The 24,239-nt window shown below is 47.4% G+C and overlaps 1 protein-coding gene across 1 annotated transcript in view; it reads right to left on the bottom strand.

Annotated features, from left to right (window-relative positions):
* LOC144103454 (granzyme B(G,H)-like) overlaps positions 1-24,239 on the bottom strand; it is a 31,548-nt gene that overhangs the window by 4,506 nt on the left and 2,803 nt on the right. Inside the window, exons 2-10 of the mRNA XM_077636167.1 lie at positions 22,806-22,882; positions 21,819-21,933; positions 21,666-21,702; positions 20,691-20,770; positions 17,127-17,224; positions 14,271-14,412; positions 11,293-11,407; positions 9,906-10,040; positions 7,613-7,780 (exon numbers count right to left, since the gene is read on the bottom strand). Of these exons, the coding sequence (XP_077492293.1) occupies positions 7,613-7,780; positions 9,906-10,040; positions 11,293-11,407; positions 14,271-14,412; positions 17,127-17,224; positions 20,691-20,770; positions 21,666-21,702; positions 21,819-21,933; positions 22,806-22,819 (904 nt within the window). The 5' untranslated portion in view covers positions 22,820-22,882. The remainder of the gene's footprint in view (positions 1-7,612; positions 7,781-9,905; positions 10,041-11,292; positions 11,408-14,270; positions 14,413-17,126; positions 17,225-20,690; positions 20,771-21,665; positions 21,703-21,818; positions 21,934-22,805; positions 22,883-24,239) is intronic.

Raw genomic sequence — 24,239 nt, 5'->3', positions numbered from 1 at the left:
TGAGAGGCCTGGTAGGACTTCTGTCCTTACTCATGATATAGAACTTACCTCCCCAGAGCCAGTACGATCCAAGGCGTACCGGGTGTCACCCCGCCAGCGCGATATTATGGAGGCTGAGGTAAAGAAAATGCTACAGCTCGGTGTTATTGAGGCGGGTGAGAGTGATTATACCTCCCCTTTGATTTTAGTTGAGGTACCGGGCAAGGAACCTCGTCCTTGCGTCGACTACCGCAGGCTTAATTCCATCACTAAGGATCAAATTTATCCGATCCCTAACATCGAGGAGCGCCTTGATAAAGTTAGTAGCGCTCAGTTTATTTCCACCCTAGATCTTGTCAAGGGTTATTGGCAGGTTCCACTTACAGAAGAGGCTAGTAGGTATGCGGCGTTCATTTCACCAATGGGAACATTCCGTCCTAAAGTTTTGAGTTTTGGTTTGAGGAACGCGCCATACTGCTTTTCAAGCCTCATGGACAAAGTGTTGCGAGGACAGGAAGAATTCGCTTTACCGTATTTAGACGACGTAGCGATATTCTCCGCATCCTGGTCTGAGCATATGGCACACTTGCGGGCAGTGCTAACCCGCCTGCGCGAAGCGGGCTTGACAGTCAAAGCTCCCAAGTGCCAATTAGCACAGGCCGAGGTTGTATACCTCGGTCACGTGATTGGACAGGGTCGTCGCCGCCCCTCTGAAATAAAGGTGGCCGCTGTGCGAGACTTCCCGCAACCGCGCACGAAGACCGATATTCGGTCGTTCTTAGGTGTCGCCGGCTACTATCAGAGGTACATCCCCAGGTACTCCGATATCGCGGCTCCCCTGACGGATGCTCTAAGAAAAACAGAGCCCCAAACAGTCGTCTGGAGCGAGACAAAGGAAAGAGCTTTTAGCGCCCTAAAGAGCGTCCTAACAAGCCAGCCTGTGCTACGATCGCCAGACTACACAAAAGGGTTCGTTCTTCAGTGCGATGCTAGTGAGCGAGGCATGGGCGTTGTACTGTGCCAAAGGGACAATGGAGAAGTGGAACACCCCGTCCTGTATGCTAGTCGTAAGCTGACCTGTCGTGAGCAGGCGTACAGCGCCACCGAGAAAGAGTGTGCGTGTCTCGTGTGGGCCGTTCAGAAATTGTCATGCTACCTAGCCGGCTCGAGGTTTATCATTGAGACGGATCACTGCCCTCTCCAATGGCTGCAAACCATCTCTCCCAAAAATGGCCGCCTCCTGCGCTGGAGCCTCGCTTTGCAACAATATTCCTTTGAGGTGCGTTACAAAAAGGGGAGTCTCAACGGTAACGCCGATGGCTTAAGTCGAAGCCCCTAACGTAGGAATCCGCCTCAAAGTTGTTGGTTACTGATGTTTTCTTCCTGAGGCAGGATTTTTAACATATTGCTTTTGTTTAGTGTTTCAAAGTGATTATGTGCTTTCTAGTGCAATTTTCCAATTTGTGGACGCGTTCTGAGTGCTGCTTGACTACTGTATGCAACTAGGCAGTAGTATAAAAGGGGAAAGAGCCTGGCAGAGCTTAGTGAGGGTTGTCTCGTGCTTGCTGACTGAGCGGTTGCGTTTCGGCGTAGTTCTAACGCTTGCTGGGAACGAGCACAAAAATGGCAACTCTCCTGAAGTGACTTTGCAGTGCCCTGTGTGATCCTGAACCCGAGAACGAGGCCTTCTCTGTGCGCTGCGCTCAAGCAACGTCGAGGGACGATCGGTTTCGATTACGAGCATCATCGAGCGACATCCCTCTGGACAGCGGATGCAGTCCCCTGACCATCGGGATCTCCTTCTCCCGGCGGGGCGGTCTGTTACGTCTCGCCTACAACGCGCGGTATAGCCGGCGCGGATGCAACGGACGCCGCGGCTTCGTTCATCGCGGCCGCAACGCCTCCCGCCAAGCGCGTCCAGGCAGGTTTCAGTGCCACGTGTCGTCTTGCGTGCGTGTGTGTGTGTGTGCATGTTTTGCCCACGCTTGTCAAAGCGCGGCAGCCGGGGAGAGGAGCTCCCCAACTGGGAGGCGAGGAGGTCTGACCGGCGCCGGCCTGGCGGACGCGCCCGTCACGTCTGGACATGTCGAAGCGACGCCGTATCGGATGACTCTTCCCAAGCCGTTCCCTCTTGCCCTCGACTCCGATGGTATAAAACGCCGCTGCCCCGGACGCCGAGAGAGACTTCGATTTGCTTCCTTCGAGTAACGTGGTCGCCCTGACCGGCTGCTCTTTTGCAATGCCAGAATAAACAAGTTGTTCTGTTGCCAGTCGACTCATCCTTTGCCGGGACCTTCGGATGTTTCCAGCTTTGCCCCAGGCCGCCAGGCCAACGCTACCCTTGGGGCTTGCAACCCAAATGCAACATCAGCTAGTTGTCGGCAGAAGAAATCAGTACCATACTAGCGATCTTACCAATAACTCCTGCGGCTGTTCACTGCTGGACACGAAATATACTGAGTACGCAAAAGAAGAATCATTCTCCCTGTCAGTTCTTCAAAAGGCTGATGGCTTTATTTAGTTGAACGCTTCTACCATGCTTGTTTAAACCAGTAAAAAATAACAAGGGACTCCTGTTTATGAAAGTGGAAAAACGACCGGTGCTTCCCTGCTTCCTGTCTATTTTACAGAAGCCTGAAATTGGCACTTTCCAAAGCAGGGTCGCATTAACGTATGCTCTGCAAGCAAGTGCTTGAGGCTGTCTTTGTTTACACGATGAGGATTTTCACACTGACCAGGAGAACATTTAAGTAAAAAATGTCCCCCATAGAGAAGAAGCCGTTTCGCCTTACTTCCAGCCCGCACAACCCTTTTGTGGCTATCTTGACTACATCGCCGTGGACGTGGAGGATAGTGTAAACTCGAGTTCAAACAACTTCCTAATCCCAGTGATAAGTTGACAACACCCAAGCAGACACTCGAAGCTACGCGCATGTTGAACAGCGCAAGTAAGATATTAAAGAACACTCCTCGCCGCAACCCCGACGCGGTTGCTCGGTGGTTATGGCGCTCGGCTGCTGACCAGGAAAACGCCGGTTTAATCCAGGCCACGGCAATCCAATTTCTTGGAGGCGAAATGCTAGAAGCCCGTGTACTGTGCGGTGGCAGCGCACGTTATAGAACCCCAGGTAGTTGAAATTTCCGGAGCCCTTCACTACGCCGCACCTCATATCCCGAGTCTCTTTGGGACGTTAAACCCTTTACATCCATAAACTCCTGGCCGGCGTTAGAAACAGGAATTGCGTAGGTTATACGCACTCTACGCACAGCCTGTGGACTGCACTACTGTACGTGTGCGGCCATGAACGCGAAGTGGGGGCCTCACTCGCCAGCTACTGCAGAAAATGAGGCGAGCGCATGTCGTGAAAAAGTGTGCATGAGTTATAGACCTGAAGGCTACATCTGTGTTCCTGTTTGACTCTTGCAGTGAACTGCTAAGGTTAATTAAGAAATATATATTGGAATTTTATAGCCAGTTACTATACAAAAGCACGATGAGTTGCTGGGCAAGTTGGTTCATTGTAGCGTAAAGATGGGTTGCGCAAAGGGGACACTCGCATCAAAATAAGACGGGACAATCGCGAACTAACAAGTGATTTATTCAATGAACAGACGTTAAAATATATCCTTGTCAGCACAGACACAAAGCGGTATCACAAGCACAAAGTGTAAAATAAAAAATGAAAAACAGAGTTTTACGTCATCATGCTTTGAATGAAGCTTGCCTCTCTTCAACCTTAAAATGTGCATGTCAAAGCTGGTTGGCATGACATACGTACAGAACTTTTTTAAGCCACTATATAACCACTAAGAGGGCTATTGCTAAATATATTCTCGAGAGGGCTTTGAAAAAGTCTTCTACGCATGTCATGCAAACCAGCTTCGACATGCAATTTCATGATTGAAACAGGCTGGCTTTCGTGATGTGATTGCCCCGGCAATAGATCAAACGTTGACAAAGAAGCTAAAATTAAGTCAGAATGTAAACACTGGTGTAGCTATCAAAACCACCAGTCCAGTCTTAATTCTGTATGTCCACAGGACGGCACACAATCTTAAGAAAGTAGGAAACAAGCACGGCCTCCCACTGGTTTTCTCGGCACCCCACGAACTGAGTCACCTTTGCGCTCGCATTACAAGAAGCACCGGCGAATAGAAGTAACATGGCTGCGGCGTGAAGCACAAGAAGTCTTAGATGGCCTGCCAAGTTCGCGTCGTTTATCTGATTCCCCTCACATGTGGCAGAGCCTACATAGGTCACACAGGCCACTGTATTGTAAAAGAACTCTATATTCGCACTCGTTAACATGAGCGTCCTGTGAAAACAAGGAGCAGAGTCACCTGGCGATGCATTGTCTTGATCACAAATGCTTGCCTCTGCTGAAATAAGTTATGTTTCGGCACAACAGCAAAAATGAGAAAGCACGGGAAATTTTAGAAGCGTTTGTCTTCACACAGAAAGGACCAAAATGCTTAAGTGATACATCAGACTATTAAGAGAGAGGCACGCTTCCTCGAAGGCAAGATGACGCAGTTCTTTTTTATTTTTATTTTACGCTCTGTGTGCTTGTGATACTTTTTTGTGCCTGCTCTGACATGCATATATTTAAATGTCACTTCTTTGAAGAAATCATTTGTTAGTTGCCGCTGGCCGTGCCTTCTTTCATGAGAATGTCCCTTTTTCGCAACCCATTTTTACGCTACTATAGAAAAGAATCGTGAGAGACAATAAAGAAAATAATGAAGCGGGCAGAGACAGATGAGTGTTGGCGCATGTGAGGTAAAAATAAGTCAACAAAGAACATGAACACGTAAAGATGACAGGCGCTGCAAGACTCCTGGTGTCACTATCACATTAAGATTTCCGGTCCCTGATCCCCAGCGCTAAACACGTGCCAATGTTTTCCGATTGTTTCTTTTCGTGTACATTACCGTATTTATTACTTTCACCAGACATCGAGCTGTCCTCAACAGGGAGATAGCAAATTCAATGATAATTTTATATTTTTTTTTCACCGACAGAGACGGGTTCTCCTAATACTACACTTCTGACAGAGCATTTTTCAATGAAGTATTGAAACTGTTTCATGTGTGGAAAGGAAGTGAGCAACAAACTGGGTGTTCTGGCCCTCTTTTTCAACGAAATTTCTCGCAGTAGTTTTAGCGCTGCCCACTTATTCCGTGAGCTCTATGAGCCACCTAGTCTAAAGCGGAAGCTGGTTAGCAAACATGAGCCACCTCACTGCAGTGTAAATATCCTCGAAAGCGACCAGTCCGTGGGTCGCGATTACCAAGGTCTCGCGACATGAACAGCAAGTGAAAGAACTAGTTTTATGCTATGGCATACCGAGCCCATAGCGATGCTGTGTACCTCGTAAAACTATCACTGAGGTAAAAGAAAATATTTGCTCTAGTTTTGTATACTTAATCAGGAAGCATGTACCTTTAAAAGTAAAAATGTTATACATTACGGATTGCCTACAGGTACGGACTAAAAAGCACTTTTGTTTCGCATACTATCAATCATTACATGAGCTGTCATATACGAACGTTATCATGCTTTAAGGTCAAACTTTCTCCATTCTTCCATCGCCATCGCGCAGCGCCCTGTTTTCAAGTATTTTCACTGGTACATACTCACATGTAAGTCTCCAAGTTTATTGTTCGCCAGACCTGTCTCCCAAATGAAAGTAGTGCGCGTGGCTAAATTAGGCACCAGATTTTCAGAGCGCATGCACTATCAAAAACTTCGCCCTACGATGAGATAGGTACTGAAGCACTCTAGCGTGTAAAAGCAGTTACGATGCCTCCGAAAATAAGAGCGTTCACCGCACTGTGCCTCTGTAGGTATTAACGAAACAATATATTACTATTAACTGGTAATTACAGTGCCTCTTCTTTAATAGTGCTCTTGTGGTACGAGAGGAGGTGAAAAGAAAACGGGTTTTCGGGAGGCAGTACATCATTTTCTCTCGACGCATTTCTATAGAATTCGCATGTTACGGAGCTTAAGTCGGAGGAACGAAATCGCGTGAGGAATACCATGACTTGCTTTTCACAGATGGCGAAAGATGGCGACACACGGATGGCAAGCCCACGCTTCAAGTAAGAACAACACGCACGCTGCGCGCCGCAAGGAAAGTGATTCCCGAAAGCTCTCGAAGTCTCACAGGTTCGAGGAAAGGTCACCACCCTCTCCATTGCCTAGCGTTTTGAGACTTGCTATAGGTGACATTCTTCCCTCTGCTTCTTTGCTTGCACCTTCCTCATTTACAATACCCTCATAGTGAAGCGGTATGGAAGACATAGAGCACCACTTCTACCCCTCTGCTTCTTTGCTTGCAGCTTGCTTATTTCTAGGGGTGTGCGAATATCAAATTTTTCGAATACGAATCGAATACGAATAATTAGTTCCGAATATCGAACCGAATATCGAATAATCTAGGACAGACGCATTTAACCACTACAAAACATTTATTTGAGCATTCAAGAACATCACAGTTCAACTATCAATGAGTAAATGAACACAAAAGGTGTGTGCGGGTGCACAAAAAGCACCAAAGTCTAGAACAATATTCTTAGAAGAGTGGAATTATCACAGAAAATGACTAGTACACAGCACTGATTAAGGCTATCTTGCCATAAGCACAAAAGCACGTTGCTGGGATGAACATTAAAGGTTGTCGTGAAGGAAAACCAGCTGCTCCACATGGTCAGGCAGAAGTATTTCCCTTCTAGCTGAAACGACTTCTCCAGCCACAGAAAATGCCCTCTCACTTGGCACTGAAGTGGCGGGTATTGCGAGGTACTTCGTGCACAACTTTGACAGACTAGGGTACTTGAAAGAACCCACGCTCCGCCACCAGTCGCATGGGTCACTGTCTCGTTTAAACAATGCCTCCTCTGAGTAAGCAGCAAACTCTCATCCTGCAGCAGAAACTGCTTCAGTTTCCACAGCATTCTTCACTAAATTGTCAAATGCATTCCAGACATTAGAAGACTGCTGTGCACAGAGTTCTGGCCTCTGTTTCTTAGCTTCTGGGTCAGGAGCACACCGGGACAGATTTTGTAGCACTAAATCTTTTAGCCATATCATCTTTTCTTTGTCGGCTCTGAATACGGTGGATTTGAAGCGTGGGTCCAAAAACATGGCCAGGCATGCCTCCTTGTCCTCTGCATACAGGGGGAACCTTGATCTGATCGAGCATGCCAGGGCTGTATGAAATCCAGTAGTACCAGAGAAGTTTGCAAGATAATGCAGCATTCCAAAAATGAGTGGTATTTGAGCTGAAAGTGATGGATACGTATCTGTACTGGCGATAACAGTGGCTTCGAAGACTGGCTTGAGCGTTACTACATATTCAGAAGCCTCTTTCCATTCCTGTGAACTGAGCCCATCAATGCTGTTGTCTGAAGTGGCAAGGTCAACAGTGACTGCCTCCTTTAGTTCCAAGAGACGAGATAGCATTAGGTACTGGCTGTTCCATCTGGTTTCTACGTCTTGCACCAGACGGAGAGGATCTTTGCCTGTTTTTTTGGTATTCTTCTAGCCTTTTTTGTGCCAATAAGCTGTGCTTATAGTGACCAACAATGTGTCTGGCCTTCTTGCACAGACGATCAATGGGCGGCGTACGAGATCTTGCGTCGTTAAGGGCTAGCTGCAGGGTGTGGCCGAAACACGATCGCTCAGTCCACGGGAGCCTCCTGACAGCGGCACGGATGTTGCGCCCATTATCTGTCACGATGTATTTTTCACAGTTGTCGGGTATCTCCCACTCGCTGCACATCTCGTCCAGCATAGCTGCGATGTTTTCAGCACGGTGACTGTCAGCCATATGACGCGTGTTAAGCGTGAACCGCTGTATTTGAAAATTAGGAGCTAGGAGATGGCAAGTGAAGCTTACGTAGCTTTCGTTCGCTCGCGATGTCCACATATCGCTGGTAAAGGCAACAGCTGCAGTTCCGCCTTCAAAAGCGTTGCTAACCTCCATTTTCACCTTCTTCCGCGTATCGTCATACATGCGCGGAACAAGCACCCGCGAAAGTGTAGAGCGCGACGGTAGGCGATAGTTTGGAACAGCAGCTGCCAACAGCTCTTTAAACCCGCGGTCTTCAACGACGCTGTAGGGCTGCAAATCAAGCGCCACCATGGCAGCGACCTTGCTATTTAGTGCTTGCGTCATCTTTTCTGAAAGCGGCTCTGTCGGGCGCACAAAGTCGGCCATGGTCGGCTGATCTTTCTCCGGCACACCTGCAGCCATCTTTCGATACTCTTTCATCTGGGCCGCATGCAGCTTCAAATGGTTGACAAGCGGCGTTGTCGTACCTGAAGGCGTTCGAAGCACTTTGCTGCACGTGGTGCACTCCGCCGTCGACGGCGATGTCTTCACAAAGTATTTCCATACAGCGCTCTTTCCTCTTCGGTTTCCACAACCTTGGCTCGCCATGGCACGAATCAGAGTCGGACGCGCCGTCGCAGGTATAGCCACAAAGAAGCTCACCAGCACAATCAGCGACAGCATGGCCCGACGTTACGCATGGCTCTGAGCGCCGCCATGTTGCTATGTCGATGTCGATAGGACTTGCGGACCGAAACGAACGACGGTGCCCGCAGTAAAATATTCGGCTAAATACGAATATTAGCGTCGCATCGAATATTCGAAACAACACGAATACTTGGTTTTCGAATCGAATACGAATACTAAAAAATATAGTATTCGGTTAATATTCGAAAATTTCGAATATTCGCACACGCCTACTTATTTCCAATACCCTAATAGTGAAGCGGTATGGAAGACATAGAGTACCACTTCTACCTCACAATTTGCTATAGTCAATGAGCAAAACGTAATTAGTTCAAAACCAAATCAAACTAAGGCATTCGACATCACGTAGTGAAACACTCTAGAAGTTGCTGTTTGATGTTTAATGGGGCACATCAAGTGCAACAGGGCAAAACGGTGGGCTAGTTGGATGCTGCTCATTATAAACTTTGTAGGCGCAAACTTTACAAGCAGAAAGAAAAAGAGGCCGAAGACACGCGCCGTTTTAAAACGAAAGCATTTCTTGGCTTATGAGTAGCGTAGACGGATGTTATAAACAGAGGCTTTCCGCAAAAGTGTCCGCACAACCTGTCAATCATAAGCTTGTGGTAATTAAAATATTAAGAAAAGAAAATTGAGGTTAAGGTGGCGGTCGGACCCGGGCTGCCGGCCTGCGAGAAAGAGACGCTGCCGCTCCACCACGACACTTTTTTTTTCAGCATGGTATTTATTGCACGCGCTCATTTCGGCGTTTGAAGCTGAATAAATTCGCGTCTAGTGAATGCGCAGTTCTTAAAAGTGTATCTTCGAGATATGTACTGAGTCCTACAGAAGTAATTATGAGCATGTTAATTCCAGACGCCGCAATCAAGTGAGCAGCAAATTTTCTCCGTTTCTGGTAAATTTCCTCTGTGCTTGGCGTGCAGTCATAGCGCCATCATGAGGCACCCACTGAAAACCTTCCTCGCAATGTACGGCGCTGGCCCAGCAGACGGTGCAGGTGGAGGACCGCGCACGGTTTCCGCACCTAGGGAAACTTAAGGGCACCTGATAATTTTTTTCTATGTGTTGCCTGTACGTGTTGTACGCGTTGTTTTGCATGTACGGCGCGTGTTCTATGTCCTCTTTTTCTATGTGCTTGTAAAGTTGGCGCCTACAAATTTCATGATGCACATCAGGTTGTCATGAAATGTTGTCGTTTGGCTTTAAATACCAGAAACCCACTAAAAAATTTCTATGCTGTTAAAATTCAATTTTTAATCTCAGGGCCCATCGTAGAAATTGGAGTCTCCCTCTTACGTCGATTAGTGAGGCGGCTAGCAACCATTTCTGGCAGTCAGTAATAATTTTCACATTGCAACACGTACAAGTTACAAACCTCACAGTAGTTATTGTCCACCCTCTTTGCGCAAAGCATCACAGAGCCGTTGAAGCCGAACCGCTTGTACGGAACCCGGCAGACACTCTCCGGTGCAACCTTCACCACAGTGGTGTACATCGTCTTCTGGGGTCGCCTCGCTGCAAACGCGCAGAAGAGTCAGCAAGTTCTAAAAACAATTGTCTACCATATTGTAGTGCAGTACTTCAGTATCCTATCAAATTCCTCCTCTTCCATCGCTCTCGAAAAGGTCGGAGACAGTTCGAGCATTTTTCACGGGAAGTGGGCTCCGAAAACGCAAGCGTATTCGTGTGAATTCTAATAGACGGTGAAGCGCTTGCAATCAATTTTGTAACAGGAAAAATGTCTTGATTTCCTCCTAATAGTGCAGTTCTCAGTACAGAGCCAAAAGATCTGAACGCAGGAAAATATACTTCAAGAATATTTTGGGAACAAAATTATCACATTCTGCTTTCTTGAACAAAATTTCATTCGCAATAAATTTAACGTCCGAAGCTCAATAGGATATATATATACTAAACACTTCCGAGAAATGTAGAACGTTCCAGAAAAGGAAATGACAAATGAAATTGAAGTTCGATAAAATGTTTTGGTATTCACGTGAAAACCTCACTCTCAATCTCTGTCATGGCCACCCTTCTCCTACCCACTTCTTTCCTGGTGAAGTGCGTGGCTCACGTCGGGCCATTTGAAGTACTAAATAACCTTGGTGGAAAAAGCCCTATTCCTCCATCCCAACTAGCACAGAACTGTTAAATAATCTACTTCCGTCTCTTTCTCTTGACAACACAGTCACTTGCATGGGCACTTGTGTCCCCCACTGATGTATGCGCTTCCATGAAACGATTCCAAACCTAACTAGGTAAAACGTTTCACACCTCGTTTCCTTGATTAACATTTTTAGGAGAGTATCCGGGAAGGGCATCCGCCACAGCCCAGCGGTTTGTCCTATCAGGGCAGTCTAAATCAATCTCCTTTTTTCACCCTGGTGGAGAATATCTTGAAAAAAAAAAAAGCATATTTGTTCATACACATTTCCTTGACAACAACTCTACACTAATTAATTAGGAGAAGCCGAGTCTTTCAGCGCACACACTCTCCTTTTTTCACCCTGGAGTAGAATATCTTGAAAAAAAAAGCATATTTATTCATACACATTTCCTTGACAACAACTCTGCACTAATTAATTAGGAGAAGCCGAGTCTTTCAGCGCACACTGGTTAGTGCGCTCTGTGCTCTAAGTGCGAAATAAACCGTTGTGATAAATACTGAGCAAGAGCAGGCCATCGTATTTTCTTTTTTTCAATGAAAAATCCTGAAAGGTATCCCTTGCATCGCAGCAAATTTTGCACTTTCGCTTTTTTATCTCACTTCTGTCTTCTTGGCCCCATCCGGCGACGATGACGTAGCGGCCCTCAATGTCTAAAGGCTCCACAGGGATGCAGACCGGCCGTACGTACATGCTTCGAATGAAGGGGCTGTCAACCTGTGATGAGGCGTTAAAAGAAGGTAATAATCTGACGAAAGGCACCTGGCTTGAACAAGCTCTAAAACAGGCGTTGAAAAAAATTGCTTTTGGGATAATTTTCAGAAAAATGCGCGAACTGCGAACTTAGGGCCACCTTGGACCACATACTATGGGAATGTCCTCATGCTCCCCGGGAGGGACGAGGTATTAACACAAAAGATCAATGGGAGACCTTACTACTGAGCTCCGACCCGGCGACTCAGCTACAACTCGTCCGACTGGCCGAAGCCGCCGCCGAGAGTCAAGACCTTTCGGCCGTCGTCTAGGCGGGTAGCCCTCTGGCTACCCTCTTTCTGTTGGATATTAAAAGTTTTCCAATTCTATCCTATATTGGGATAAGGAAAGGGCGCAGTAATTGCCTATATTCTTTGTAGACGCTCGAAACATGCAGAGAAGAAAAAATTGAAGGAGAAAGCAAAGAAGAAGGAGAGAAAGAAGTGCTGCGAAGAAGGAATCAGAAACGGTAACGACCCCCTAGGGACCCTTTAATGTACTCACCTCGTAAAGCACAAGGGAGCCTTTTGGATACCGGCTCTTAATGTAACTCCGATTACAAATCGCATGCCACCTATCCCGAGTTGTCATCTCCAAAAGATAACTGAGGACTTGAGAGAACAGAATAAACGTGAACTTTAAACAAAAAGAAGCAGCACTCAAGTTATGTTGTTCGTTTCACTCACTGTAACCAATCTGACCGTAGAATATAACCACCGGAGGGTTGTGAGCGGCTTCAGTTCATGGCCGAAAATCTTCCACAACTTAGACAACTGTTTCTGCGGGATTTAACCCTGAAATACAGGAGACCTGCAGATCCACTAAACTTGTCATACCGCTCGCGGCTGTAGGTGAACGGGAGGGTCACTTTTCTTTTCTTACTTCTATTTACAAGGAACGACAGTGACGTATGGTTTCTTTTACATCGGAAAACAGAGGTCCACTGGTCGGTCACGCAAATCGATGTCGTTATTTCATAAGAATATTCTCTCCTCTATTTTTTTTATTTAAATGCGCTCTACTCTTAGTGGAAAAAAATATTGGTTCATGTGGGCTTAACGTCCCAAATCGGCTCAGGCTATGAGGGACCTCGTAGTGGAGGGCTCCAGATAATTGCGACCACCTGAGGTTCTCCAACTTACAAAAGAGAAGAAAAGGAGTAGAATTTTGGATGCCCGCATAAGAAATGCATACCCTAACACTATCTCACGACATGTCAGTCGACGTCTGAAATGTCACAACATGCAAGGTTTCACGAGAAGACCAAGCATGCGTCAGAAACACGTTTGCAAACAACGCGTAATACACTAGTAAGAGTCAAGGCCAGATATATCGAAACAGGATATATCGAATTATTCTTTCTATAGAACAATCAGAGCATTCTCTTGAAAATTTCATGCAAAAGTATAGTAGTACTGTTCGTAATAATCGAACACGCGGTAAGCGGTGCATTCGATATATCGAACGGCGCACCATGGTCCTGCAATTGGCGCTTCTCCTAACACCCCTCTTCAATGACCGCGCGCGGACAGGGGTGGGCTTCTCAGTGCTGTACACCAGTTGGCAGCGCTCACGCTTTTAAGCTGGGGGCGGCCTTTGGCCTTTTCCACTCCTCTTCCACGCCACATCGCCATCACGCGTTGAAGCCAACCTAACTAACGTAAGGCGTGTTTCGGTGGATTCGCTGCCGAAGACGTTGCGGAAAGTAACTGCATCTCAATTTTGACGAGAGGTTGGTCTGTTTGAAGTATAACAGTAACAAGATTGCACCTCTAATGATAGGCAGGGACTAGTTCCAACGAACCGTCCGTTGCGGCTTCAATGTGAAGCAGGTTAGTCGTAGTAACGCCTACCGTGCGGTGCGCTGCTAGCACACCAGGGTACGGCTCGTCGCCACAATAAGTGTATTTTATTTATTTATTTATTTACAATACCCCTAAGGGCCCTCGTGCGAGGGTATTACATAGGGGGGGGGGGGGGGGGGGGGGCGATACAAGCAAGAAAATATGGCACAGGCATTAGAAACAAAATACACGTAATAATTAATTAAAAACTAGTAATGTACACAAATAACAACAACAAACAACGCAGAAGAAAATACTCAGTAAATGCACATAATACAACAAAAATACCAAATGACTTGAGTGAGCGACATATATTCTTCTTTCGAGGTTGCAGGTAAACTCAATACACATTTTTTATATAACGAATTATATGTGTGCCGCACTATACAGTGATCCGCTTCTTGTTCTACATTTAGGCACTTGTCTATTTTGCTACAATGCTGCAGTCTTAAGCCCACTTGAAGATTGCAGCATATATACCTGTCGATTACAGAGAACGTTGCTTCACTTGTAATCGCGGAATTTGTTTCTGCCAGTGTATGCCTATACAACCAATGATTATAGGCTTTCTAGCCCACTGAAGAAATGTAAGTTGACAAGAAAACAAGATGAGGCGCTTAACAAGCAAAAAAGCGCTGCACCTGCACTCATATCTGTTTCGTCTTTTGGCTGCGCAGTCCCACTTCTTGTTTGTAAACTATTTGCCATCAAGCGGGAAACGCGTACTACTCTGGCAGATTTTTCCAGTAACACCGTAATCTCTGAATTCAAAAAGATTGCGCGTAAATTTTTTTGCAGCAACACCAAAAGAAGGAAGGTAATTATTCCGAGGGAAACCGCAATTCCGTCACGTTGAACCACTCAATACAGCTACGTTACATTTATCCACTGATTCATTGAGGAGGCTTGCTATCCTTCGCACCGTGTAAATATTCGAGGTTATCTAACATATGGGTCACAAATGAAACTGAAGCTGGTGATACCATGACCAGAGCGATGTCGCTGCTCATTGTGGCCTCCGAAAAGTCCGGATGGACGAGGAAGTGGCTTGCTCTCACCCGGTATCCCCGGTACTTTTCTGAAGTGGAGTAGAACACCGTTACCGATCGCGGGGTAGCGCCTTCCCTAGAAAGGATACCAAAACGGTCAATAAGTAGCTCCCGGTAATGATTTTAGTGCTGAAGACAACGCAGCGCCACCAATCCTTACTTCGTAATTAATTGCTTCGGGTATATTATTCCTACTAAAGCTTTGCACGGGCCCACTTTTTAGGCCCGACCCGGCCCGGGCTCTCTGCTTTGTGACAACAAGACCTCGTTCTGTAGAACAGCTGCGGAAGCACGTGTCGCACAGTTTCAGAGGCGACGCACTTTGCTGTTGGTAGCTTTCGGGCTCGTGGTTGTTTCCGTGTAGCGGGCGCTAGCACGCTCACCACCTATTGCATGCGTGCACCTCTGCTTCAGCCTCATACACAAGCGCTCGCGCGCGCGCGCGCGCATACACACACACGCACACACACAAACATGCACGCATGCGCATGCGCACGCGCACGTGCGACCGCAACACTGTGTATAAACGAAGGAAACCATGGCTAAACCGAGCACGAGATATTTGGGTTCGCTTTTTTTTAAGTTTCTTTTTTCGAATTTCCATCGAGTACTGGTGCTGCGAAATTCTGCAAAATAGCCCGACAACAACATTTAGCGCAAAAGTGAAGTGAACTGTGCCGATTCAAAAGTTGTCCACGTACAGTTGTGCCGACTCCGGTTCGAGGTCCCCCTCTGGCTGCTAGGGTACATAGCAAGCTGCACCCACGCGAAAACGTACGCGGATGAAATGGGGGGGGGGGGGGGGGGGGGGGGGGGCATTTTCCTCGCTCCCGTGGAGCGCTCGGCTTCTGCTTCCTACGCTCACAAAGTAGCCTCGCCGGGCAGCGTACTTCGATGCGGCATTCTATATCTCGCCCCCTCCCCCTGAGCTCTCAGAGAGTCAAAGGGTGAAAAAAATGTCAGTCGATTTCGGTAATTAGGCCAAATGGAGATATGTGCGATAGCGTGACGTCAATCGTCGGAGGGAGCTAGCTGCCACCCACTAGGCTGTACCAGGCTACCACCTAATTACCACGCCAACTTCTTCCGTTCAGCAACTGTGCAAGCATCATTCGAAACGTCCTCCTTCTGAGCGCTGCTGCTCGTTGCGCTTAGATCGGTTCGCTTAACTCGGTGCCGCCTGTTTAGCACCCTTGGTTCTCGTCTGGGTGCCACCGCGGCTACATATGAGGAAGTAAGCCACCCAGTGGACAGGTGAGCAGTGGCACAAGACAGGTGCTATGCCAGATGTTGCCTTCAGAGGGACGTGGGTTGCTTGGGTTTGGTTGTCACTATGGTGGCTCTTCCCGAGCAGCCTCTCACAAATAAATGACCTGCCGCCTGACAAGGCTGGCAGGTTGCCACCACACGGAGAGCAGGTGGGCAGCCTGCCACAAAACCGGCTTCAGACAAACGGACAAACCCATTCCGCCCAAATGCGAGTAATCCCCACTGTAAGTGCTAGAGCACTAAAAAGAAAGCCTGAATGGACACAGTCGACATGCTTTGTAATACTCACACAATATCATGACCTCTAATATGGTAACTCGTATAGTTTAGCTAGATATGAGAATTGGAAGTAGCCGGTGGGCATGCGCAGAACCGAAACGTCATTTGGATACTTGTGTTAGCAGCAACGTTAGCCCCGAACAGCCCAAACACAGGGGTTTTAGAATAGCACTTTTTGAAAACGAGTCGACTACGATTGTTATATGACGACGGCGCGTCCTACGGGGACAGAAATTGAAATTCAAAATTAGTCTTTTGGGGAAAGGAAAAGGCGCAGTATCTGTCTCACATCTCTGTGGACACCCGAACCGCGCCGTAAGGAAAGGGATAAAAGAGGGACTGAGAGAAGAAAGGAAGAGGTGCCGTAGTTGAGGGCTCCGGAATAATTTAGACCACCTGGGGATCTTTAACGTGCGCTGACATCGCACAGCACACCGGCACCTTTGCGCCGTCACGGTCAGACAAACGTCAGAACCAGCGCCACTCGCAACTCAGTTTATTTGGCATCAAGCTGGCCTTTTTGTACGAATACCGAGCCGTACCACCGGCACACCAAAACTAGAAACAACAATCTATCGCCGTCTTTTGAAATCACTACTGACGCAGTATATCAGACGTCCTGCGTCAGGTGTGTATTAGAACCTCATCTGCCTCAATTCCGTCCACCGCAGCAAACGACACGAAGAAACTCTCTTTTCTTTCAGTTTTTACTTTTCTTTCACCAGTGCTTACAGCCCAGAGCATTAGATAAAAATTTTGACTCTCAGCATTAATGCGGAAGGCTTCTCATCGATCACCGTCATGAACGAGTTATCGTACCTTCAACCCCAAAACTTTTCAGCACCGTTGCCTCGCATATCATTGAATCCACACCACCTGTCGCAGAAATCGCAGGCGTGACGTGTGGTAAGCTCTCCTAGAACAATTTATAATGTTCTGTAAACTAAAGAAAACTTCCAATACTGCCCATGTGCAACGCATTTAGAACCCTCTTGCCACTTTCCGCCACTATTGAGAAAGCCATATGCCTTCAGTTTGTGTCGGCCGAAGTTGTTGCCTTGGATTCATTTCACGTTTCAAAGTCCAGGACTGTTTCCACGCCCATTTTGATGTATTGTGAACCCCTCGGGCAGCATGAACACATAAATAGGTACGCATTTATCAAAGGCAGTATGGCGCGTATACAAAGAATAAATCGAGACAAACTGAACTATACACACAGAGTTACATAACAGCAGATACCTGGTCAAGCACTGCGCGTTCGTGACGATATGCTTTCCTGTCACGATAGTTCCAGAACATGTGGCTTGGGTGTCTGCCATGCGTATGGAAAGGACAACCTGCGAATACGCAAAGAGCGAAGTCGGCTGTGCGCAACCGATACCAAAAACTGAATTCCTTGCTCCCCTGAGTCATCGAGCAACTAAAACCAAATCTACTGTCTATTGTACCAACCTTAAAGCCCTGTGCAGAGCCCAGCAGCCATTAAAATACATATCATGTTCTCAGCTATTATTCCTGCGGATATTCATTTAAATTCATATTCATGTATTCATATTCATAAATCATTTCTGATAACATGCCTGCTTTAGGAAAACCATATTACTAATTCGGTGGGGGCATACGTCAGCCTTCGCGTTTCCGAACCTTGACAAAGTTGTGAGAACGTAGCTACGAAGCTATTGCAACACACGACAGAGCAGAACGCTTTATTTCCTCTCTGTTGTATCCACCCTCCTTTTACCCCGGTAGCGGCACCGAAGTTAGCGAACTGATTCAAGAATGCACGCCACGTGATTGGCAGGGACAGCAAGGCATACCACGTGACCGGCAACCAACGTTCTAATATAGCAGCCATTGGGTGATCCCCGACTGCGCGCAGTTGTTTCGCTTCAACGCTGTCCATCTTTCAGGCTCCGCACTTAATCCTGTTTCCATTTGAGACCAAATGGCACATATGCAAGCATCGATTCACTTTGCAGCTCGTGGGCGCTAAAGCTAGGAAATATTTTGAAGCGAAAGCTTCACTACGCTACCTCGTAACGATTTCACAGTGCTCGCGGTTTTGACCTTCAAGTGAGCCAGTGGTCAAACTTCTTGCGGCGCGGTTCGGCTGTCCACAGACATGTGAGACAGTTACTGCGCCATTTCTTGTCTTCAAAACCAATTTTATCCGGAGTTCCCGGGTTCGAACCCGACCGCGGCGGCTGCGTTTTTATGGAGGAAAAACGCTAAGGCACCCGTGTGCTGTGCGATGTCAGTGCACGTTAAAGATCCCCAGGTGGTAGAAATTATTCCGGAGCCCTCCACTACGGCACATCTGTCTTCCTTTCTTCTTTCACTCCCTCCTTTACCCCTCCCTTACGGGAGGGGTAAAGGAGGGCGCATAACTGGCCCCCTGGGAAAATGGACACCTCAGTCGCGCCTTAAGCTACGTGGCGTTAGTGACAGATGCGCGCTGCATGCGTTGGCATTCACAACACTGTAGCAGAAACGCGGCACTGAAGCTATAGATCATTGGCGTTTGTTGTGTTCACTGGCGTTAGCGTTTAAAAAGCTCTAGATTGCGATGATTTTGTGTAAACGAAGGAGCATAACTGGCTCCGTGGGGCAGTGTACGCCTCAGTCGCACTTTGAAGTACGTGGCGGTGGGGAAAGAGAGATCTGGGCTGCATGCATTAGCGCTGCCAACGTTGTGGCAGAAACGCGCCACTGCAGCAATAGGCCGCAGCGTTCACTGGGTGACCAACCTCGCGCGATCAACGATTAATTCAACCGCCACCTGGGTGGGTGGGCGCTGCCTGTGCAGTGGGCGGAACCCACTCAACGTTAGAGGTCAAGCATCGTCTATTTACCCGATACACCACAGCTTTCCCTCGCTAAATATGTTCAGCAGGAGCTGAACCGCAGATATTTTTTTTTTGACGCCATGGTGGCCGTAAGCGCGGGTTTTTCAACTGTGCTGCCCAAATTATGCCGCCTCTTCGTTCGCTCCGCCCGATCTGAGCTGTCACGATCGTTCGTTACATCTGAGTCGTAGTGCCATTGCTCTAATATGTATTTTGACGGTAGCACCACCTTCGTTCGTAAGAAGCGACCGTTCGTTATAACTACAGCTGTTATAAGTGACCTCGATTGTATTTCCATTGTCAAAATCCGAGCACACCTCCTTATAACTCGTCCGCATAATCTTGTTCCGATTATTTTTGCAATGTTTCTAATAATTTGAGAAAAATTTTCTTCGTTTTCGTCTCTATCACTGAAATTTTCCTGAAATTTCACATCTCTGCTCGAAGCGCAGCTTTCAAACAATGCGACAGTGTGGACTTATTTGGAGAAGTGCCGTAGCTGTGGCTCCAGCTCGTAAGCACTGAGCGAAGTTTCTGTTTTCTCTCTCTCTTCTACGTCTTCGGCGGCCAGTGCCCGATGGCGCTGGCTTTGAAAGTGATTTTGAAGGCGTGCTTTAGCATCGGATGTTTGGCGAGTGGCCCCACGCAACAAGCGATCCCAGTAGCACTCATATTGTCGACTGGTGGCGGTTATCAATGTCGGCTCGTACTCTCCCATCCCGCCAGTTTCGAGCGCCTGCGGCATTTTAAATTTTTCCGCCACTTTTTGGACCTTTCCGAACAATTGGTTCTGAACAGCTCCGCTCGTGAGGTCTCTGATATTTTTCAGCGCTTACAAGGCGTTTTGTTTGTTCTGCGAGGCCCCTATTAACGGCTTCTTTAAAGGGCAGTCCCAAGAAGCACAGGTATCCAGCCCAGTATTGAAAATGAATGGTTTTACTCTGGTCCTTTGTAGAACCGGCCTTCGCCAATACATTTCTGATATGGGGCCGATTACCTGCGCTGCTTGGGGTGTATGAGAACGCTGTGGTTGTTACGCGCAGGCTTCCTTCCAGCAGCTGCTAAGGGCTAAGTTCGTTGGAACATGTTTACTTCATTTTAGTGCAGGATAGTACACATGGCACTAATTATCAAATTTTAATTTAAATTCAATTATTTAATTCAATTTGGTTGCCATCTCCCAGTCATGAAAGGCGGTCTCCTAAACATTAGGAGGGGGATCTTTCTCTCCACTCTTGCCACTTGCTCACCGTAGCAGGTAGGGACCCCTTGCCAAGGTGGGCGATACAATGTGGAGAGTGATAGGAAAAGGAGTCCCTCTCCGCCTTTAGAGGAGAGAAGGGAGAGGAGAAGTTCGAAAGGGAAGTGAGACAGAGAGAAAGTGAGAGGTCATGGGTGGCCTAGTGGCCTGGTGGCGGCCACGAGAACCCTTAAGATGGTTACCAAGCAAGAAGCATGTTACGACGGTGCGGAAGAGTGCACAACCTGAGGGTGGTTCCACGCCAGAATGCAGAGCTATATGGCTAAACCAAAGCTGCGACACCTTCCGTTTATTCACGCGTAAGCCGGTACACCTAACTCGAAATTTTTTTTCTGCTCTTCTATTCTCCTATCTAGAGTGTGAAGGCACTTTCAGAGGCCTAAGTTGGGTCGCAGAGCGTACTGTAAGGACAGAATGGGAAATAATCCGGCCATGCTTGATCAGTGACGTGAATTTCATAATAGCCCGACTCAGGGCTCCGCGTAATTTTGCATAGTAACGGTTGTCACTACATTCGTGATTTCATAAAACGGATCCACAGTTAGTGTGTCTTGTAAGCCCATGATAAAAGGCAAGATGACAAGCACTGAAACTACTATCACCCTCGGTTGGAATAAAGCACATCGACCCAATTACAATCATAGCACCCTTTCCCCTCCTCCTTTCCAAATCAACAGACATCTCTGAAGGGCTCACCACCCATGGGTTCTGCGCAACCACGACGTTCTCCGGTGCGACGACGTCGACGAATTTAGACGCCATGGCCTCGCCGCAACCTGCGTGGAGAACAAACCTACGAGGTTCCCTCTCGTGGTTTCCTAAAATATCTCATGACCTCCGCAAGTGACAGCATGCTACGTAACCGACTTGCCTTACCAGAGAGAAGTGACAGTACCAGGAGAAGGTGCCATATGTGTGAAATGTACAACTTTTTTGTAATAAATAGCTCAATGAGTTTGTTGTAGCCCGTTTAGTGCGTTTCACTTGCAGCCCTGGAAGTTCTGAACTTCGGAGGCATGAGGACTACAGTTCTATTCACACTAAAAATATTTAGGATGCGGACGATTCAAAGCGAGCAACATTGGATGACCCAGGGCTGAACATGGTGGGCTGTACGTTTTTGAGAAGGGCTGTAAATCGTGAGTCCAAACGATTTATATGGAATGAGTAAATGAAGCGGGGTGGAGAGAATGTTGAGCGGCACATGAAAAAAAAATAGCGTAATTGGCAGTTACGTAAAACGAGCCAAGGGATAAACAAGGTACTCACACGCTTTTGACCTTTCTTGTTCACAAAAATAAATGCATGTAGTTCTAAGTATGCGGCAGTGGGGCACCAACTAAGGGAACCAAGACCTTTCCCCTGTTCTAGTTGTTATCCTCTTCGGGTATGGCACATATCAAAGAGCAAGTATTGTGGCAAGGGTTTGGTCGTAACTGCAAAGGAAAATAATTTTAGAGTTCACTTTCAACTTCAGCCGTCTCTCACGGCTGTCTACAAGTAGCGCCGTGTCGCGTGCTATAATTTGCCTGTAATTCTTCCTAGAAGGGAAAGCGCCAGTTCCAACAAGCGCTTTTTGTGCCTGTATGTCGGCACCTAGTCTTGCAGCTTTCTTTGCACCTAAGCAGCAATGAAACGTGGTCAAAGCATTCAACGGCTGCTGTGGCTTACCTTCTGCGTTGAGGCTAATGTTGAGGGCACCGTTTCCCTTGGGTGTCCAGGGTTTCCAGACAAGAAAGAAGGCAGTAAGTCAATTCGCATCGTCACGCCTTTCTCCAGGACTCTACAAACACAATACAGCACTCCGGGGCAAAAACAACCCACCTCTCCATTCTGAACAAGTGCTGCTCTTGTGAAGTCGACTTGAGACAGCAGCGCTAATGAAGTCGCCAGCAAGGAAGTCATCTTCGTCTCTAAAGCTGCTGTCAGTTTGAGCCTCCTTTAGGACGAACGGAATGGTCAGATAGGCTTTTGTTTTGAAATAATCTGCCGCAGCGCAGCTGTATGCATAGCAGATGAGAAGAGCTACTGGGCCTCTGAAAAAGCTTTTCAGCAAGGTGTCCAGCTGCCTGATCTGCGGGGGGAGCACAATGCAGGACTCTTTCAGAGCCCTCTTCGCTCGACTGCCGGTTTGATTCCGCGCGAGAGGTTCTATGGCTCTAGGTGCAATATAATTCCCCGGGGAGTTTCCGAATTTTACGTCTTAGTATCAGAAGCGTCAATATAAACGTTTCATTGTCAGAAAAAATCTACCGATGGCTGCTGTGACCACGCATCCAAGGCTTGGGTGCTGCGGCGACCTCAGTTTTCCCGGATAAGTCAGCACGCCGCGATTCCCTCTTCTTTCTGTTGCTAAGTCGTTTAACTCGGTCAGGCGCGCACGCCTAAAAAGCGCATGTGTCAATGGAACAGAAACATCGGTTTCGTTGCAGCATATCCTGTGTACTTCAGTAGAGTTAGTTCTTGGGTTAGCTGGTAGCCTTTATTGAATGTCATATTTTTTCTGCGTTGACAGCGCTGTGTTCGTCCTTCTTCTCTTCCTTGTCCCTTTCTTTGGCTGTGTGCCGTTGCGCTGAAAAACTATGAGCTTCAGTATCCTGTGTTTTGACGCCGAATCTGCAGCAGCTAGTATCAGCGGTCGCGGCGGGGTAGAGGGAAAATCTCTTTAGGTCTTCCCGTCCAACTTATTGTGAGCGCGGCTTGTTTCACATCACTGCGAGCATCATCAAAACTTAAAAGGCAACTGAGGTGTGGCTGTAGTTCAAAGCACGGCAGAGATAGGAACCATGTAGGTCAGAAGACATTCTTTACCTCTTTTGTCCCATCACATCGTCGAACCATCACTTCCCACATCTACCCAAATGACCCGGGACTGTAATTTCTGGAAACTGCAACAACAAACAAAAATTCGAAGTGTTTGAGGAATCCCTACGTAGTTTTGCTTTCTGTAAAGCAAGCCATACTGGGCTCAACACATGCGCACATGTCTTAAATTATTGAAGAGATGTCTAAATACAAGGCAACATTTGTCTGAACTGGGGATGCAAAGTCCAACTAAGCTTAACAGGCTTTCCTCGCAGTATTGAAGAAAGTGAATTGCACTTCAAGCAACCACACAGAGCGAGATCCTGGACATGCACACATTTTTTAAATCTTTTTACGTCTGCAACGAGATGAATTTGCAGAAGGGTGTGTATCTGAGCTAGTTTGTTGATAGCGACAAGGTAGCAACAGTCAGCGTAAGACGACACGCAGAGGACACCCTGCTTCGTGTAGTGTCTGCTCTATGTATGTCTTCTTTTTCTGGCTGCTGCTACTTTTCCGCGATGAGTGTGCAGTTTGAAAAAAGCACAGGTAAGGACAGAGTTTCGAAAAGAGAAGCGATGAAAACTCTTTACTCTACTGCCAAACGGGCCAGACGACGTCAGAGAGCGCATAATTAGCTCTAATGTACACACGATTTTAGTTTCGATACCTGGGCGCCTCCATTTTCGTTTTACGCGAGCGCCGCCTACCGCCGTGTGATTGCTGGCAGAGTCATCCGCCCGTTGTATTCCTGCCAAGCCTAGATATGGTGCGTGGGGTTTCACCTTGTGTTCATTCTCGTGTGTGTTATGTCATTAGCGCCTGGAACAAACAGCCAGTACCAAGTGACCATGCTTCGACGGAGCGAACGATCAGCACATGTGCGTGCCATGCTCGCATTTCATGCGTGTAGTTTTTGTCGCCGGTTGCCTGTAGGGCAAACGTTCACTGTTCTGCAAGTTGTAAAAACGAAAGCGAAATGTGCTCAAACTCAGGATCGCATAGATCAATCGAATATCTCGTTTTTTGTGGAGCACAGTTTCCAACTAACGTTTGTGCGGCCTGCTTGGACATGGCGAGTGTGACAATTTAGATGCAGAGCTTACGACAGGGTACTCCGTTCACAAACTGAATATTCGGGAGACAACAGCGAGCTCTGTGACCGAAACGAATCCACGCGTCTGATGACTGCAGTGTTTGCGTTGATACGCGCGATAAAATTGAAATTCGCCCCCTCCTGCCGCTCGCGTAGGGCTGTTCATACTACGAGCGTTAAAAGCCAGTTCACTGAAAGCAAAACGCATTCTTTCCTACTCTGCACCCGCCAGTACTCACTGGCCCACAAATACCAGAAAATGTGTAATTACACGGAATGAAAGGTTGGTACGCTAATGGAACGCTATTTCCGCTTACTTACAGTCCGAATAGCCGCACCTGTGT

This window comes from Amblyomma americanum, chromosome 9, assembly GCF_052857255.1.
Source record: "Amblyomma americanum isolate KBUSLIRL-KWMA chromosome 9, ASM5285725v1, whole genome shotgun sequence".
Lineage (NCBI taxonomy): Eukaryota > Metazoa > Arthropoda > Arachnida > Ixodida > Ixodidae > Amblyomma > Amblyomma americanum.
The sequence above is the reverse complement of the archived record's forward strand: the minus strand, read 5'-3'. Positions and strand labels throughout refer to the sequence as shown.